The 17575-nt window shown below is 38.9% G+C and overlaps 1 protein-coding gene across 4 annotated transcripts in view; it reads right to left on the bottom strand.

Moving 5' to 3' along the window:
• GLIS1 (GLIS family zinc finger 1) overlaps positions 1-17575 on the bottom strand; it is a 195195-nt gene that overhangs the window by 103613 nt on the left and 74007 nt on the right. For all 4 annotated transcript variants that reach the window (XM_082225650.1, XM_082225649.1, XM_082225651.1 and 1 more), the window contains exons 3-4: positions 14169-14367; positions 5141-6233 (exon numbers count right to left, since the gene is read on the bottom strand). In XM_082225650.1, the coding sequence (XP_082081776.1) occupies positions 5141-6233; positions 14169-14367 (1292 nt within the window). The remainder of the gene's footprint in view (positions 1-5140; positions 6234-14168; positions 14368-17575) is intronic.

Genomic DNA, 17575 nt, shown 5'->3' with positions numbered 1-17575 from the left:
CCAACTGTGGCATCCACATAGAAAAGGATATGCTTAGCATTCTTTTTGATGTTCACAGCAAACATGTTACAGCAGTCTCCCAAAGTTTCCTTTACATTGGTATGGGGGCGTAGTTGCAATGGACCATAAACAACAAAGGATACAGCAGTGGCAAAAGAGTATGCCTCTTTGCCATTATCACCACCACAGAATAGATTCATCAATAAGTTCTAGCCTGTGTTTGGTAGCATTTACATCAAGTCTTTTGCCACTTATGATGTAATCTATGAAACTCTTTCATCCCTCAATTCTGGGCAGAGGAGTTGCAATGCAGACTTTGCAATCTAAAATAGAACACCTAGGAGCCGTAATGTCAACCATTAAACTAATCTCTGCATTCCATAGGTCAACCAGGGTATCAACAAGCCATGAATCAGAAACATGTTGAAGGCCATCAATTCTGTGGGGAAGACCCATGCCAGTATTCCCTGCCAAATGGTTCAACGAGTGCAGAGCCCACTTTTTCAAAACCAGCTCCTACTCAACTAGGTAAATACTGAAAGAACCCCAGCGAAGCAAGGTGTCTTGCCTTCATTTAGGTAAAGGAAAACGAGCATAAAGCAGTATAGGTGAATACTACCTACACTATATTTCATGACACATTGTTGTTAATAATGCAATGGTCACTGCCTGTGCTTTCCTCTCTAATGTCACCATTTACAATTGCCATACATGAACACCACCACCACTACCACACCAGAACAAGGTGCATGCATGTATTTATCAGCAGCTCTAGATAACTCTTCATGCACCTGATGAAGGGAACCCTGGTCCACAAAAGCTTATGCCATATATTTTTAGCTTTTAAGGATTCACAAGGCACTTTTGTTATTTTTGTGACAATAGAATAACACAGCTACCACTCTGGAAATTTATATATTCATGAATCATTAATTGGACAGCTGTCATCCTTGTGAAATTTTTTAAACATAGATACTCAGGTTTAAAATAAGAAAATTCTGCAACTTAAACATATTCTTCAACACTTCTTTAAGCTTCTTGGAAGTTGTCTTTTATTAAATATATTATAATATAATATAATATAATATAATATAATATAATATAATATAATATAAATTATACCTCACTAGCCCCACCCCAACACCTCTTCTGGTGGAAATAACGTATTTACATTTGCAGACAGGGAGTTAAAGATTATTGTACAAGATTGGGATCACTATTAATTGTTAATCAAAATGGTGGTGAAAGTAAAAGATGATATGATAAATCTTGGGCGGGGAGGCTTTAAACTGAAAACATTTAAGTTGGATAATTTTTTGCTCTCAGACAATCAAAATTCCAATTGTCTGGGACACCAAATCTACAAAAGCTTGAAATTAATCTTCAAAAGTTCAAGTCTTAGAGGCATTGCATCATTATTTTTGTTGGATATATTTCTGATCATAATGCAGATGAGCACCAAATTTAATAAAACTAAAATAACACAAGTTAAGTATGAAACATAACAGGATATTGCAAGGAGATTAGGTAGTTTCCTTCAGACTACTTACACAGCCCAAAGAATAAAAAGAGAAGAAGACCAGGAGAAAGCGCATACCCACACGCAAATGAAGGACACAACGTAGAAAAGGAATCAATTAATTAGAATATTCTAGCAGATAATACAACAGGACTCATAAAGATTTTGGCACCAAATGCAAAAATGAACCTGCCCCCACCCAAAAAATATATATCAGTAATTCCTTTACAGAAGATAGAACTTTACTTTTCCTCTGTCTGCTGCTGAGAAAAGAGCACACTGGCTAAATTTAAACCAGCTGTAATGATGAGTGTTACAGTTGGACTGAAAGGAAGCTTACCTCATGAAAGTATTGTGGAAACTGCTGTTGGAAAGATAATAAAAGGATTAACTGCCATTTTAGTGGACCATTTACTTTTCAATCAAAATGTCTCATGTATTTCCTGTTCTCAAGTAGCCTGAATTCCAAAATTCCTTTGTCTATTACAGTACATAGTAGCAAAGCCTGTCATAAGAAATTAATAATTTTACATGGACAGGAGCTTTTATGCATATAGACAGGGAGCTACTTGTTGCCAGCCTCCTGTGAACACGTTCAATGCATATTTAGCCAAGAAATTTTGCTGAACAGACTGGAAAGATACCCATAATCAAAGAAAATAAAAATGTGCTTTGGAAGGACATCAAGAGAAAAAGGAATCACTTGGGGGGGGGGGCGTAGGGAGAAGTACAGGGCCACGGCAACCACCCAACAATGATCTCTGGTTGTTGTTACTGATCTTGGCTTTAGAAACAATCTGCTAATTGTTTCTAAATTTACGCAGGGCATCAATGCGCACAAAATAATTCATACTTCGAACTCGTCGTTATTAACTTTTTCCAAAGATAACACATTTTTTACAGTAATATTGCAGCAAAAAGAACAAATGCATATAGTCCTAGTACAGCAATGATTTTGAGGATATGTTTCCTTAAGATCTTAACCTTCTAACATTTTAAAACCAACGTTGGCGAGAAATATACATTTTAACAGTCCCTTCAGAGTCATAATCCTAAAGATGCATTTTTTACTTCAAATATTTAACTCTCTTTTCCTTTACTCACAGTTACTAAACAGTTGTTAACAGTCTGCCCGGGCATCACAACTGGTTTTGTTATGCTAGGTTCTTTCATTCTGTCTGGGTCACAAAAGCACATTCAAAATATTGCTCTGTCACCAGTACTGAAAGTCTTCTGTTATACATGAAAAATAGATTAATTATTTAAAGCGTATGCAACTATTTCATGGCCTATTTGCAACTCAATATTCTTCCAGTGTTGCTCATTATTTAATACAGATTAACACAGCAACATAAAGACAGGAATCTCACAGTTTTCCTTACCCTGAATTACAACAGCTGGTTTGTGTGAAATGTTAACTGGGAAGGTAACATAAGAAAACTGCTATACTGGATAAAATAGCTGTCAAACACACACTTCAAAGAAAATACGGAGAGGGTATTTCTTGCTGGCGAGTAAATCTAGATTTCTACACCACATCTTTCATCACTATAAAAAAGCAACTAACCAAGCTTTTCTAATTTTAAAACAAACTTTTATAAAAGAGACAAAGAGAAAAGTGAAGCCAGTACATTGGTTTTAACCACCTTTTTAAAAACAACTTACAAAATTATATAGCCAACTCTGCTGAGTAATCCAGATATTTTCATAGTTTCAAATTTCTAACTCCAACGCAGCACAGTGTGTCTTTAGAAGATGCAAACTGGAGGTTTAAATTTCTACATGATGCTTCCCTCTATTACTACATAAATTATCTGTTCTAATTGGCATGTTAACTAGTGATGGTTTTTTCAATAAACTAACTTTCGGGTAAATCTTATTTGTTCACAGTTAGTATCTAGAAAACAATGTGCTTTTTTAGGAAAGCTGTGAATACTATTTAATTGGTTTTAGATGTCTGGTCATGAATATACAAACAGAGACACCATTATTTACCATTTTTAGCTTAATGGAAATATTTAAAGGGTGCCATAATATATATATAATATAGTTTCAGATAAGGAGGATAAGAAGTACTATAAAGCAGATTCTTTGTTGTCTTGATATTTCAAAATATTAAATAATAAATTGAACAGAGTATTGAGATTAAATAAAGTAAAACCATAGAAATTATAGAGAAAGACAGAAAGCATAATATGGGACATAGTGGATGCCCTATGGCCTATGCATAGAAGAAACTAGAGCAGACTATCTAGTATTTCACTATATTGTTTAACTTCCTCAGACAACCATTCATGTATACCTAGATATGCTTATGACTGTGATGTATGAGGAATGTATCACCATCATAAGGAAGTATAACTAGACCTATGTTATTATTCCTTACCCTATGACTGTGCTTGGTATTAGCTCCAATATTCCCCAATGCTTGCTCTAAAGTCTTCTTGCTCTTTTTTAATGTAAAAGGACATCTTAGTTTAAAGGGAATGCTTGCCATTCCAGAATATCAAAGCCATAGTATGTAGCGAGTGTTCATTTTTTCAGAGCACATCTCCACTGTACTACACTGAAACCTCTCCCCCACCCCACCCCCCGCACCAAATCTCCAAAGTGCTTCTACTTGCTGATGTTTTGATGAGGCAACCCAATCTGCTGGTGTGGTTATTCCTTTGTAAGCAATACATTTGGGGTTGCAAACAAAAGTTTCATATTTCACTGCTGGGTTTGGAAGTTCTGACCAATCTTTCCTTGTTGTTATCTATTCTATTCAGGGTTTCATATTATTGCTGCTTTCAGCATGTGGAAAGCCAACTGCAAGTCATTAGCTTTTATTTTAATTGCCCACATTATTGCGATAACACAGGCAGAAACAACACTGTTCCAAGATGCTCTCTTTGGAATTATAATGTGGCTTAGATCTGCCTGATCAGAAGAAAACAGCTTTATTTCAAAACTCTTCTTTTGAAAGTTAAATGAAAGCCATCCTAAAAGTTTTATGACATGCTCAACTGCAATTGTGAATGATAATAATAATTACTACTACTACTAGGATTCCCTTCCTTTTCTGCCATCTATAATTATAAAGGCTTCTGCTCAGTTGGAATACTGTTCAAAAGGCAGAATGAAAATAATTTTCATTAAATGTACTTCATGTTTGATTTAAATGTCACCAGAGGCACAATGACCCTTCCTTCATGTCAAATTGCTGCAGGCTGCTTTAATCATCATATTAATGTTCCAATGGCCATTTCAAAAATAAACAACTGTATTAGGAGTCAAGCTTTTGCAGAGGGCAACAAAATATTATTCTTTGACATTACAACATTTCTATCTCAGACACTTCCCCCACCCCAATATGTATATATTCCGTGCCCCTCACAACACAGAATCATCTTGGAAGCATTACAGACCAAACTGCCAGAAAACATTACTGTGCTGGAATGATATTGTGAAGGAAGGAAGAGTGCAAAGAACTCAGAGTATATGTTTTTAGTCAAATCCTGCTTGGAAATAAGTTACAGGAAAAGCACCCTGATAATGCTGGAAGAGGATTTTTAAGAGGAGGAAGAAGTCCAGAGACATTAGCATGTTTCTAGTCAAATAAATATATTCCAGACTTACCATGCACTTGTTTGGTTTTTCTCCGGAATGAACCCTCATGTGAATCAGCAGTTTATAACGAGCATTGAAAGGTTTATACCGACGGACACAGCCTGTCCAGAAGCAAGTAAAGTCCTCTCCTTTCCTTTGATCAATGTGTGTTTTTTCTATGTGCCGGACCAGTTCATCTTGTTGATCATAGGCAGCACTACAGTCAATCCACCGACAGGCCTGCTTGCCATTGCTGGTCTCCTGCTCATTGCATTCGTTTGTCTTTGGAGACATGGAAGCGTGTAAATGAGACAGTGTCCCTTGAGTTTGGCTTCGCTGCTGGTGCAAATGATAAGGTGGCGGCAGCTCTTGGTTATGCTGAAAAAGATCTGAAGTGGAAGAATATTCATCAAGTGGTTCTTGTTTTAAAAAATTCAACTTCTGACTGCTATGTGAAGTGTCTTGATGAGGAACACTAGCACTGTTCATTATAAGACAGAGGCTTGCATTTTCTCCTGTTTGCTGCATTTGCGAATGATCACAGTCACCTCGGACAATTTCAGTGGAAACTGGTACAAGGCATACCGAAGGGGAAGGAAGATGACAATGGTTCCCAGGTTGGGAACAAGACTGGGGACGAGAGGCTTTCTGTGTACTGTGGAGAGCGATCTCTCCGGGAGAAGGGGAAACGCCAGCTGAATTAGTCCGCAGTCCATTCACGCAGGTAACCAGTGACGTTTGTGACGTGCGGATGATAGTTGTAATATCTATCCCATCAGCGGAAGACGGCAACATGGAGATGCATCTCTTCTTCAGGTTGCTTGCCTGGTGCCTGCTTGGATGCTGAGGGCTGCTGACTGACAATGAGCCCAGGGAGGAGCTATGTTCATTATTAAACAAGTATGATGAAAGTGAATTTGTAAGGCCATTGTTCATTAGGTCTATTTCAGGATGAAAGCTGCCTGAGCTTCTCAGTTCCATTCCTTCGGTAATCCCTCTATGTGTGGAAACCTCAGAAAGGCCCTTGTAATCGCTCCGGCACTCCTGTTTTATATGCTGAGTAGTGTGGCTTCCATTCATGCACAGAGTCGTAGAATCTGTTGATTCTTGAAATGCGGGAGGCCTGAAACACAGTTTCATTTATCATCACTAAGTGGCAGAGAATTGTAGCATTTCATTCAAGATGCAATGTTTATTAAGCTCCTTAGCAAGGGACAATAGAGTTCATCTTTCTGTGTACATCATCTTATAATAACTGCATTTGAAAATTATTTAGCTGCTTTCTCTGGAAAAGCAGTAGCATCTCGTATAGTGTTGGTTTCACACATAAAGAGCAAAGTACTGTTACAGCTGTTTTCAAAATGGCAGCACCTCAATAACCTCTACATATCTTATTCAGTGGGCATTGCAGACAAAATGTATTAGAGCATTATTTATTTCTAATTCCATTCCTCCCCCACTAGTTGTATATAGAGCAGTTTAAACACAACAAATCAAGATAGTTGTGGATTTTGCTCACCTGTCTGTCCAGAAAAATGAAAATAACATACTTTCAAGACTAAAAATATATATTAAAAAATTGTCCAGTAGCACCTTAGTATAAGCTTTCATGTGCATGCACACTTCTTTCAGATATACAACTTTTAAACATTTTATTTATTTTATTTATTTTGACTGCATCAGACCAACATGGCTACCTACCTGAATACTTTCAAGATATTTGCCTTGAAATATGTTATTTCCAGATGGAAAATGCACATCCTTCCCACTGAGCAATGATTTATAATCTACTCCACATTGGAATCCGAACTTGAACACTGAGATAATTTATCTAATGGGGTTGGTTTGGTGTACAGATGTAGTAAAAGGAGGTGGTAGAATCCTGAGGTGGGAGATGGAATGGACTTCAGGCTGCACATTTTAAAAAAAAAAACTTGCTGCAAGTAAGACCAACTAACAATTATACAGGGACCAGCCTTTTCTGTTTCTCTTTGAAGCAAGGAAGAAGAAGAAGCAGCATTTAAAATATGGTCTTTTAAGTGTAGTATGATGTAGTGCAGTCCATTCTACCAACTCTGGACATTCCCACTTCATTCTGCTGCATGTATAGAATGATGGCATACAGGACAGAATTCAACTCTTCCCTTTAGAAGAATGAGACTAATGAGTCCTAGAGATGGCTTACTAACCCTGTTTTGCTTTACTCATGTGTTTTCACAGTTTCTGTTGTTAACAGCTCAGTAGCCCATTCCTACAAAATAAGGGGGCAGTAGCTTTGCTGAGGAGGGGATAGAACAATTTACAGTTGCATTTTTAATGTCAATGATATATGCTTTGTAGAGGTGTGCATTTGTTTGGGACAACAGAAAAAAATTAACTACGTAGTTAATTCTTCATTCTTTCCAAAATGAATGCCCATAGTTTCAAAGTGCAAAAGACTCTCGATGAATGCTTTTGCTTACCCTAGCAGTTCTGGTCTTCTGTAGACAGCAATGGGCAACTCGTACAAATGACAGTTACAAAAACAGATACAACAGTATTGAATGAGTAACAAACTAAATGTGATTGTAAAGACAGAATAAATATAGCTAATGAGTTTTTTAAGAAGGGGAATGGAATGGCCGCTTGTTGTCTTCAATGGTGGTGAGCGGCAGCTACACCAGTCTCCTCTGTTCCGCAGACTCAGGGGAAGACGTCACTTCCCCCTCCACTGGTTGCGCAGGCTGTTGGGAACCGCCCTCAATTCCACCAATCTCAGGCAAGTCAGGGGGTGTGGCATCAGGGTCGGACCAGAGTGGAGACTGCAAGCCATAAATCTCAGGCGAGTCAGGGGGTGTGGCATAAGGGTCGGACCAGAGTGGAGACTGCAAGCCATACTCTTCCTTCTGGTCCACACCCTTCCCATATAAGTAGGGCATGCCTGGAACCAGAAGTTCATTTGGTGTTGGATTTTTCCTCCCACCCACCCTATGCCACTTGTTTTGGCTTTGCCCAAAGCTAAGCAGGCTAAGCATGTATCCCACCACTTAGTTAGTTCTATGCATATGTCCTGCATAATGTTCTATGAGAAAGAGCTATATAGTAAGTATCAGAAGCATGGGATGGAATGAATTTATTTTAAAAATAGTTCTACCCCACCTGCTTACCACCTTTCTAACGCATCCCAGTGACTCCAAAATGTCACATTAAAAATAACAGAAAATGTTGACTTCTCATAAAATCACATTTGTCTGGGATGCTGGTTTGGCAAGATTTAGTCATTTCTTTGTGGCAGGTTTACTATCCAATATCTTCTGAACCATCAGAGCTAGGCTTAGGGTTTTTTATCACACTGGAAACTTCCCTCTCTTTCCATTGAAACTCCACTTTCAAACCTTTCATCTCTACCATGACGTAGAAATTCTATTTCAAATCATGTTTATGACTTATTGTTTATAATATCTTAATCTTTTACATTTCATCTGATAATAACCAACACACCTGGTTTTTACAGGTAGAATAGTAAATACACATTTATTAACACATCTTAACAGATTGTCTATAAAATATGAGGCACACCAGTAAAATGAAAAATGATGTGGTATAAAATCTTTACCTGACATTCATTTGGAACAACCAACACAGCTTACTCATAGCTTTACAATGATTTGTGTTTTCCATGCAAGAAAACCCTGCATTTTCACAGTATCTAAATCTGCTACAAGGTATCAAAGTTGTCCTATTTCTGAGCAAAATTTCTGAAGTTAGGCATAGGCAACCTATAGTTTTAAGAGTTTTTGGTCCATTGACAATATAATTATTTTAATTCTGAAGATGTTGGCAAACCCTATTCTAGGTAATAGAGCTAAGCAGATTCTATTTAAACCACTAGCAATAGCTGAATGAAAATGAACAAATACCATTATTTATTTATTTTAAAGCATTTCTATAAATCTTAACAACTATAATTAAGACTGTTGCTTAAGTTAATTTGTCTTTGGTAAACTAGATATGTCTTGCTGGATCCTGGAGGTAAAAATCAGATCCCCCAAGCCCAATCCTAAACAGGATTGGATTGATGTTAGATATTCCTGGAGTTTGATGGGTCCACCTTTAAGATGGTTCTGTTATGGACTAGGTGCTTGTGATCATTCCCTCCATTCATTAGCAGCAGGTGTCACTGCACAGGTGTGGCTGCACTGCTCTGTGTGCAGGATTAGAGTAGATGACCCTCTGGGTCCCTTCCAACTCTATCACTGTATGACTTCTATAGCTTTTATGACTCCTTCCAAACATGACACATCACTGCCACTTACTGAGAGGGAGAGGGGCAAGAGAGTGGGAGCTTGGTGCAATGCAGGCACAGTACAAACACAGTGGCAAAAGCAGTGGATTGGCTCTGACTCAGTGCCTACACTACACCAATATCTACCACCTTTTGTATCCCCCTCTTGGTGTGTTGCATTTGGAAGACCATAGACCCACTGGCTGTTCTGCCTCCATTTCTTGAGTATGAAAGGAGTGGTTAGGATGGTCCAGTTCCTGTCACTGAGGCATCTGAGACCTGTAGATACTCACTCCTAGCAATTACGCCCATTGCTCTCAAGCTTACAGATCTCTGAGAAGGCCAAGAGGCAGGATCAGGGCTTAGTTTGGAGCCTAGATAAACTTCCAGGCATCTAGAAAATGTATCTGGTTATTCCAAATTAATTTGTAATTGGATTTTACAATTTGTGATTAAATAAGGTGTTATGGGTCAATTAGACTCATGCAGTTAAGCTTGTTATCAAATATTTTTAACTGTCACACATAAGAGACATTTATTATGGCTTGGCCTACTTGTTTAGAATGCTTCTATTTATAAAGATAATACACATCCTCATACACTCACAGGCACTGAGGCAAGGCAAGAGATGTGAGGTTTCTTAAAAGATTTCCAGCTCTGCTACTTAAGATAATAACTGAAAGAAACAAGATACGTCTTCCTAACATAACTTCATTCAATTTTCTTCAGATTTTTTTACACACATATATAAATTTCCTAGATCACTCCACTGCAAGTTTTGAAAGTTTTTTGCTATGTTTTCACAGTTCTGCAACATGCTCCTTTTTCTGCTTTTATGACTGAATCCAGCGAAAGCGTTATTTTCTGTGCCTAATAATGGATTATCTGAAAAAGTTTATCAGGACCAGTTGCAGTGAATAAACGATTAAGATTTTTCTATCAAAACATATGTATCTCATTTATCTATTCTATGTAGTGAAAATGTACTGCATAGCTTTCAAAGCCATGAGATGAACTTGTGGGTTGGAGAAGATGAAGAAAAGGTTCTCTCTGGAATACAGCTCTTAAATAAGTCAAGGTGGACCGGAAGAAGATAAAGGATTTCAGCATATTAGGTTAAATGGACATTTTATTTGCAACGGTCAGTTGTCTAGAACATGTTTTTTGCTGATAGCACAGATGGTATAAGCTTTTATTGGGGTTTTCTTTGTGGCTGCAAATCTAGGAATTAAAGACAGAACCACAGAAATTCTCTTTTCTGTTATTTATGGACTGGGAAGCAGGAATAGCCAAAATGACCACAGCAAAGGAAGCTTCCAGTATACTGTTATCACAGTTCTTCCCCTCTATTGCCCGGTAGTCTCAAACCCTAGTGAAACTGTAACTTTAATGGAGGTTAAGGATAATGGACACCACATGCTTAAGTTTTTAACCTCAGACAGGACCTTTCTCTTGGATTCATTTTCATAGAATTTATACACTGAACTTTTAAATGGTGCTACGTGAAGAAAGCATGGTAGCACACATGAACACAAGGACAGCCTTTCCCCACAAATGGCTTTTGACTCGAGACCAAAATCGGGAAAATAGATGCTCAAGTTGCACACTATATTGGCAGGTGATGGAAACTCCAAAATCCAAACTACCAGCAAAACTACATGTGATGGCAGCAGACCCACGTCACTGAGTGTTGATTGCAAGAGTAAATCAGCATGTATAAAGCAGGAAAGTGGTGGATAGAGGGAAAATTGCAATGTGGGCACTGTTTTACAGTGGTTCTGTTCCTACCTACAAAGTCGTGCTCTGAGTGTAGCACTGGGAGACTTAATTCAAAGTTTCATTTGAATAAGAAAGTATCTAGAATCCACATTGGTGTCTGTATGAATGGAGATGAGGGGATCAGAAATTAAGCTGGTCACTGAAAAATAAATTGTAAAACTAATCCCCTCCCCCCCCAAAATTGCATATATGATCTCCTAGTTACCAGTGAACAGAGAATCCACTGACAAAATATTGGGCTATATTAAATATTTGCCAGTGTAGGAGGAAAACTCCTGTTTAACAGCTATAGTGGCATTTGGAGGAATCCTATCCACGGTACTCACCAGATTTAGAAAGGCTGAAGCTTAGTGAAGTATCAGCAGTCAGAAATTTGCAAAGCTAATTGCTGGTTGGGGGGTGTGTGTGTGTGTGTGAACTTTTAAAAATACCACAAGATTGTGGGATGACATCACAGCAAGGGGCTCTTAATACATCTACAGAAACATAAAATTATGTGGGACCTGAAGTGCCAAAAGTAAGCAAGAAAACAAACAAACCATGGAACCCCTGAGAAACACTGGCATTCATTCTACATTCTTCCAGTTTCTGAGAAAAAGGCAAAGCCTACAGAGCCCAAGCCAAGCTTTAGGAGTAAAGGGAATTACCCCAGTCACCTGCTGCTTTATATCACAATAGTGGCTCTCTCAAGTTCTATGGCACATAATCCTGTGTTGTTCTGGGAATCTTCCCTGAGACAGAGTTGTAAGGAGTTCATATTTCGTAAGGGAATACTATGATCCCCTGTATACAGGCATCTGTCATTTCCTCATTATGGATTTTTCAAAAAGCTCCTGAAAAGATCTAAGCAAGGTCTTCTCTTCCTCCTTTTGTTTGCTACAACCCCAATTATCTTTGCATCATAATTGTATTCAGTGAAAGAATAAAACCAGATTGTTAGCAGTAAGTACCATGTGGATTCATAACAGGGTCAAGATGGAGTTAACAAACATATATAACAAAATCAAAAGCAGCTAAATTGCCATGAATAAGTTAAGAGCCCTTGTTTCCTCATGCCATGTATATGGAAATTTGAATAAGATGGTTCTAGACATGGAGCATTTATGAATTAAAGTATCTCATATAAAAGTTTCTACTTTGAAGGGTATTTTTTCCCCCTCAAGATTCTCAAAAAGGTCAATATTGTTCAGCGAAAAAGCAGAGTAGCTCATAGATCACTTTAAAAAAATAAAAATTCACAGCAAGTTTCTCTCAACAATTGACATCTTCTTAGAAGGGTACCAGATTCAAACTTTGTAATAATGTTACCTTATGTAAGTAGGATAAAAAATGGTTGTTGTTTTTAGTTTTCTATCCTTAAAAAAGCACAAAAGTCTTAAAGGATTTTTTTAATAAGGGGGGGGGAGGGACAGAGATAGAGATACAAATGTCCTGTTGACTAGATGAAACTTATGATATCCTCTTATGGGAAATACTGCTATGGGGATTGTTTTATTATTTTATACCTTCCTTCAAGTTGTAGCTTGAAAGCACCCTTTTTCTAGTAGTTGAGGCCAGATCCCTGATTCATTCTAAACTCAAGTCAGCAGCTTGTCCAGAACCCAGCAATTATTTTCTTTGGATCTACAACAAATTCTTTACTGAAGATGGGATCAAGCCTCATACATGGAATTAATGCACTCCATAACTGAGGTGCCTTCCACATCATCCATAACAATTGGCCAAGCCGGCTGGGACCAATGGAAGTTGTAGTCCAACAACATTTGCAGGGCTACCCTTGAAATAAGCAATTGGAGAGGAGGGGGGGAAGGAGACCAATGTCTCATCCACATGTTTGTTGAGCAAAAATCCTCTTCTTTACTTACCATCCAGTCATTAGCTATTCATGCTGCATGTTTGGCTAAGGGGGATGAGCAACAAACCATCTCTTGGAATGGCAAATCTTGATCTCATTTTGACTACAGGAAACCATATCAGAGATTGTGGCAATGGATAAAGCCTATTTCAAGAAGCCAAGAGGAAACTATTGCCCCCCCTTTTGATTCTTAGAACTGGAACACAAAAGAAGGGCATACTTGAAGGTACAAGATGGAACGCTCTCCCCTGGGAGGCTTGCTCAGCGCCTTCCTTACATATATTTAGGCACCAAGCAAAAACATTCCTCTTGTAGAAGAATACAGGGGTAGGGGGAGGGAAGGAAATGTTCTGCAGCCTCCAAGACTCCTGGTGCTCTAAAGCATTTGCCTGTCAGGGTGAAAGTAAACCAGACTAAAATAAAAGGAAAATGGGAGGAAATAAAGTTGGTACTGAAACCTGAGGGAAGGAAATCCTGAGGAGGATGTGGAGTAGGGGATCCTTGCTTTTTCCCGAACTCCATGGATCCAAGAATGTCAACAACTGCTCCTTCATCTCTGCTTGTCTGCTGATGCCCATGATGCCCATTCCGGACTGTGCACAGACAACAGCACACCCTGCTTTTGTGCCCTGCAGGCAAACCAGACTGAAGACAGACCTAGCCAGGTCCGCAGGTGGGGCATCCCCACTTTTTCGGGCCCCTGAGTGGCCCATTATTATTTTTTCATTATTGGCGGGCAATCCGCTAGCCCCTGTGGCCAGCCAAGGCCAAAGCAGAGGGCTGTGCAGGGCTACTGCTTCCCACTCTAGGCCGGGAAAAGCTGCAAATGTCACCACCATCAGAGTTATGGTAAACAGTCTTTCTCCCAGGCCTTCAGCTAATTAAACAATCTATGGCATTTTAAACTAGGGGGTGTTGTTGTTGTTTGTTACTATGTTATGTATTTTTGTAATGTTATGTTTTGTAATGTTATTTTTGTATGTATATTGTAAACCACCCTGTGATCCTTGGATGAAGGGCAGTACAGACAGTTAATAAATAAAAAGATTAATAACTCAAGTTGGCAAAATAGCATAGTGTGTAACTGCTGAAGTTTTCAGACCTGTGACAACTTCTGAAATGATAAGAGCACATAAGGCAGTCAAAATTGAAAACGATACCTTGTATCTGAGCGAGACAAGTTCAGCTGACTAACATGTAGGAGTCTTTCACAAGGCAACGGGTGGTCTCGGGTAAGCGAGCTTCCTGAGTGGATGAGCAGGTTCTGTCTACACACGGGCCCCAAGCTATTTGTCATCTCCACATCCATCAAGTTATTCTTCTCAGATATCAAATTACAATGATTGTAGGCACCATTCACTGTTAAAGAAAGGAGAGGAGGAAGAGAAAAACATAATGATGAGCTCCTCAACAAGAGTGGTGCTGTATCTTACTTGTTCCCGTCAGCATGATCCACCTACTACTGGCAGTCTGCCTCAAGAAATCAGGAGAGAATGAAAAAAAAGTTTCAAAGTAATCAAGATCCAATTCCTAAGGAATTAACCAATGACACTGATTGTTGCTTTCCCTACCACCACCTTATATTGAGACCTGAATAAATGATAATATCTCTAAGAACATTTTCTTTTACTACGGGAGGAGGTGAAACAACAGTTTTTGTTTTTAGTTATTATTTCTTTTGGGGGAGTCTTGTAGGTTGAGGGGGGATGGGAAGTGGCACTTTGAACATAGGCCCTGAAATGATCTTCTGAAACATAAACATTGGATACCAAATTCTTGCCGGTCCAGGTTGCATTTTGCTTCTATTCAGCCATTCAAGTCTTTACCAAGCAATACTATGTAAGACAAGGGCAACACATTACTCTTTTTAAAAAAAAAGTGAAATGAGGAAATATAAGAATGTAAAGATTATTTATGCAACACTGAAAAAGTAGCATACATAACTGTGCTTCACTCTTCCTGCCTTTAACTGAAATAATTAAAATGTGTGTGAACTGAGAGCTCTCGCTTACGTGCTAAATTGCAGCCTCCATTTTTACTGATTTTCTTTTACACCTGAACACTGACCCATTTTCATTGCACAAATATAAGAATAGATGGCCTTCAGAAACGCTCTTTCTAATGTACCAGCTGCCTGACTTTTGACTCATTATAGGATAGTGTATATGAGCTGGCTTCTAATGAGATGCTAGTCAAAATCACAAGTTCCTATTTCTTTGCCACACGCAATTTAGAGTTTGAATTGTAGCCTGTTAGACAGTTCAACTGGATAACATGCTAGTCTTGAAGGACACAAAAAGTCCTGGAAATGTGCCCATGTGCAATGTTTTAACAGCCATATCCATTTCAGTTTCAAAACATTATACTATCAGACCATGAGAAATACAGCGACCCTAAATGTCTTTTTAAAAATCACAATAATAACAAATATATTTCAGAAAGCATACAGTACTCCTTATCAAAATAGTTTTTTAAAAGCTGTGGATCAGATCCAGAGTTAAATGTGCATAGCAAGGCTGGTGGAAGTTGACTTCCTTGCCTTGTCACACTCCTCCAAGGCTCAGAAACCCTGATGAATGGGTGGGCTGAACGAGTAGCACTGAATTCTATGGGAGATGAGCTCCTCATAGAAGCTTCCCATGGTTTTCAAGGATCCTCACTTGCCACACAGTTTCCCACACCTCAGCCCACCTCATCCAGCTGGGTATCTTGTAGGAGAGCTGTCATTAGGAAGAAGCAGAGAAAAGTGTCTGCTAGTCCTGACACATACGCTTAACACTGGATCCTGCCCAATGAAATAGCCACAATTCCTCTTTGATGCATGTAGCTTTGGGGAGATTGCTTCTTTGAGGTAGTGAGATCTGTAAATTCCTTGGTAGCTTGTCAATGCCACGGTATTTTTAATGAACATATTTACCTGGAAGTCCCACTTTGTTCAACAGAGCTTACTCCCAGGTAAGCATACATAGGATGGGAGCCACAGTTTTGTAAGTTGTTTCGGTTTCTAGAAGTAACGACTACAATTCTAGAAGTAATGACTACAATTTATACATAGATCCACTTTCTCATAAAGCTATGGAAGTACTGCATGGGTACATTTTTCTCATTTAAAATGGTGGTAGAGTGGTTACATTTTGTAACCCATCAGATTTCTCTCCCTCTCCCAAGTATCTCACCCAACATCAAAGTGCTAAACTGTTTTTCACATATGGGATGGGTTTAGTACCAGGAAAATCCCTGTGGGTGTACATCTGCACTCTTTCATTGCTTGGGCAATACAATTCTGAAATTCATTAGCAACCATTTTAGCACTTTTACCATGATATCATGACACAGAAACCAAAGGCTTGAACTGGACTATTTACAACATGCATACAGAAAACATAGATGCTATTGGGGAACAATTTTAAAGAGAAGTATCAACACAATCTTCATAATGTTAGCAACATTTAGTTCCCCAGCGGGTACCAAAACTAAAGCCAGAGAAGTATTAAAAAGCTGAGGCCAATAGGCAATATGCATATGTTTACAACACAAGTTTAATGTAGATAGACTTTCTAATAAAATGTCAGATCATCTTCATGCCAAATTCCCATTTTTTTAAAAAATGCAGCCGTAACAATAACAGACAAGCCATGGCAATAAAGGAGGGGTTTTCAACCTTTTTGACTCCATGGCTCTCTTGACCATGCAGCACCCCTGTGGGGCTCAGGAGCCCAGTAATCTCACCCCTTGCCTGCAGAGCTGGCAGGCTCTCACCCTTTTTTGAACAGCCTCCCTTGTGTACCCTCATCCTCTTCTCCTTTGGAGTCCTCTGGGCAGCCACTGCTGCTGCCCCCTGGTCTCTGAGCTGCCCCCCCCCCAAAGAAGAAGAAGAAGAAGAGTTTGGATTTGATATCCCGCTTTATCACTACCCAAAGGAGTCTCAAAGCGGCTAACATTCTCCTTTTCCTTCCTCCCCCACAACAAACACAGGTTGCAGGCCTAATAGAGGCACATGTCTAGGAAAGTCTATACACAAAAGGCACACATTTCTTGCAAGTCACAGGAGCTTATTCATACTTTTGGACCTGGGCAAAATAATGCAAATACAGTTAAACCTCGGTTCCCAAACAGCTCCATTTTGGAACGTTTTGGCTCCCAAACGCTGAAAACCCAGAGTTTTCTTCTTTCTTCTCCACTGACTTTGCCAATCGCCTTTGATGCTCGGGGGTCGAACATTTCAGAAGTTGAACCGTCTTCCGGAATGGATTACGTGTGTCAGCCGAGGTTTGACTGTATGTTGTTATCTACCATGAATGGTGAGCAATAGGTTAAATAGCTAGGTTTCCCTGCAGCAAACATAGCATGAGGTCTGTGCTCCCAATTCTATAGTTATTGTGCATAAATCTAGCCACTGAAATGTGTCTCATTCATTCACAATCAATAGTACCTGAGACTACAAAGGTACAAACTATATGTTACATTTTAATACATATGTAACAAAGCTTCATTTAAAAAAGAAAAGAAAAGCACCCTTCAGGGACTTGTTTTGAGAAAAGTTTGGTTCTTGAGTCTTTGTGCACCA

This window comes from Podarcis vaucheri, assembly GCF_965113315.1.
Source record: "Podarcis vaucheri genome assembly, chromosome: 6".
In the NCBI taxonomy this organism is placed as follows: Eukaryota; Metazoa; Chordata; class Lepidosauria; order Squamata; family Lacertidae; genus Podarcis; species Podarcis vaucheri.
Note: the sequence above shows the minus strand (reverse complement) of the source record. Positions and strands in the feature narration are given on the sequence as shown.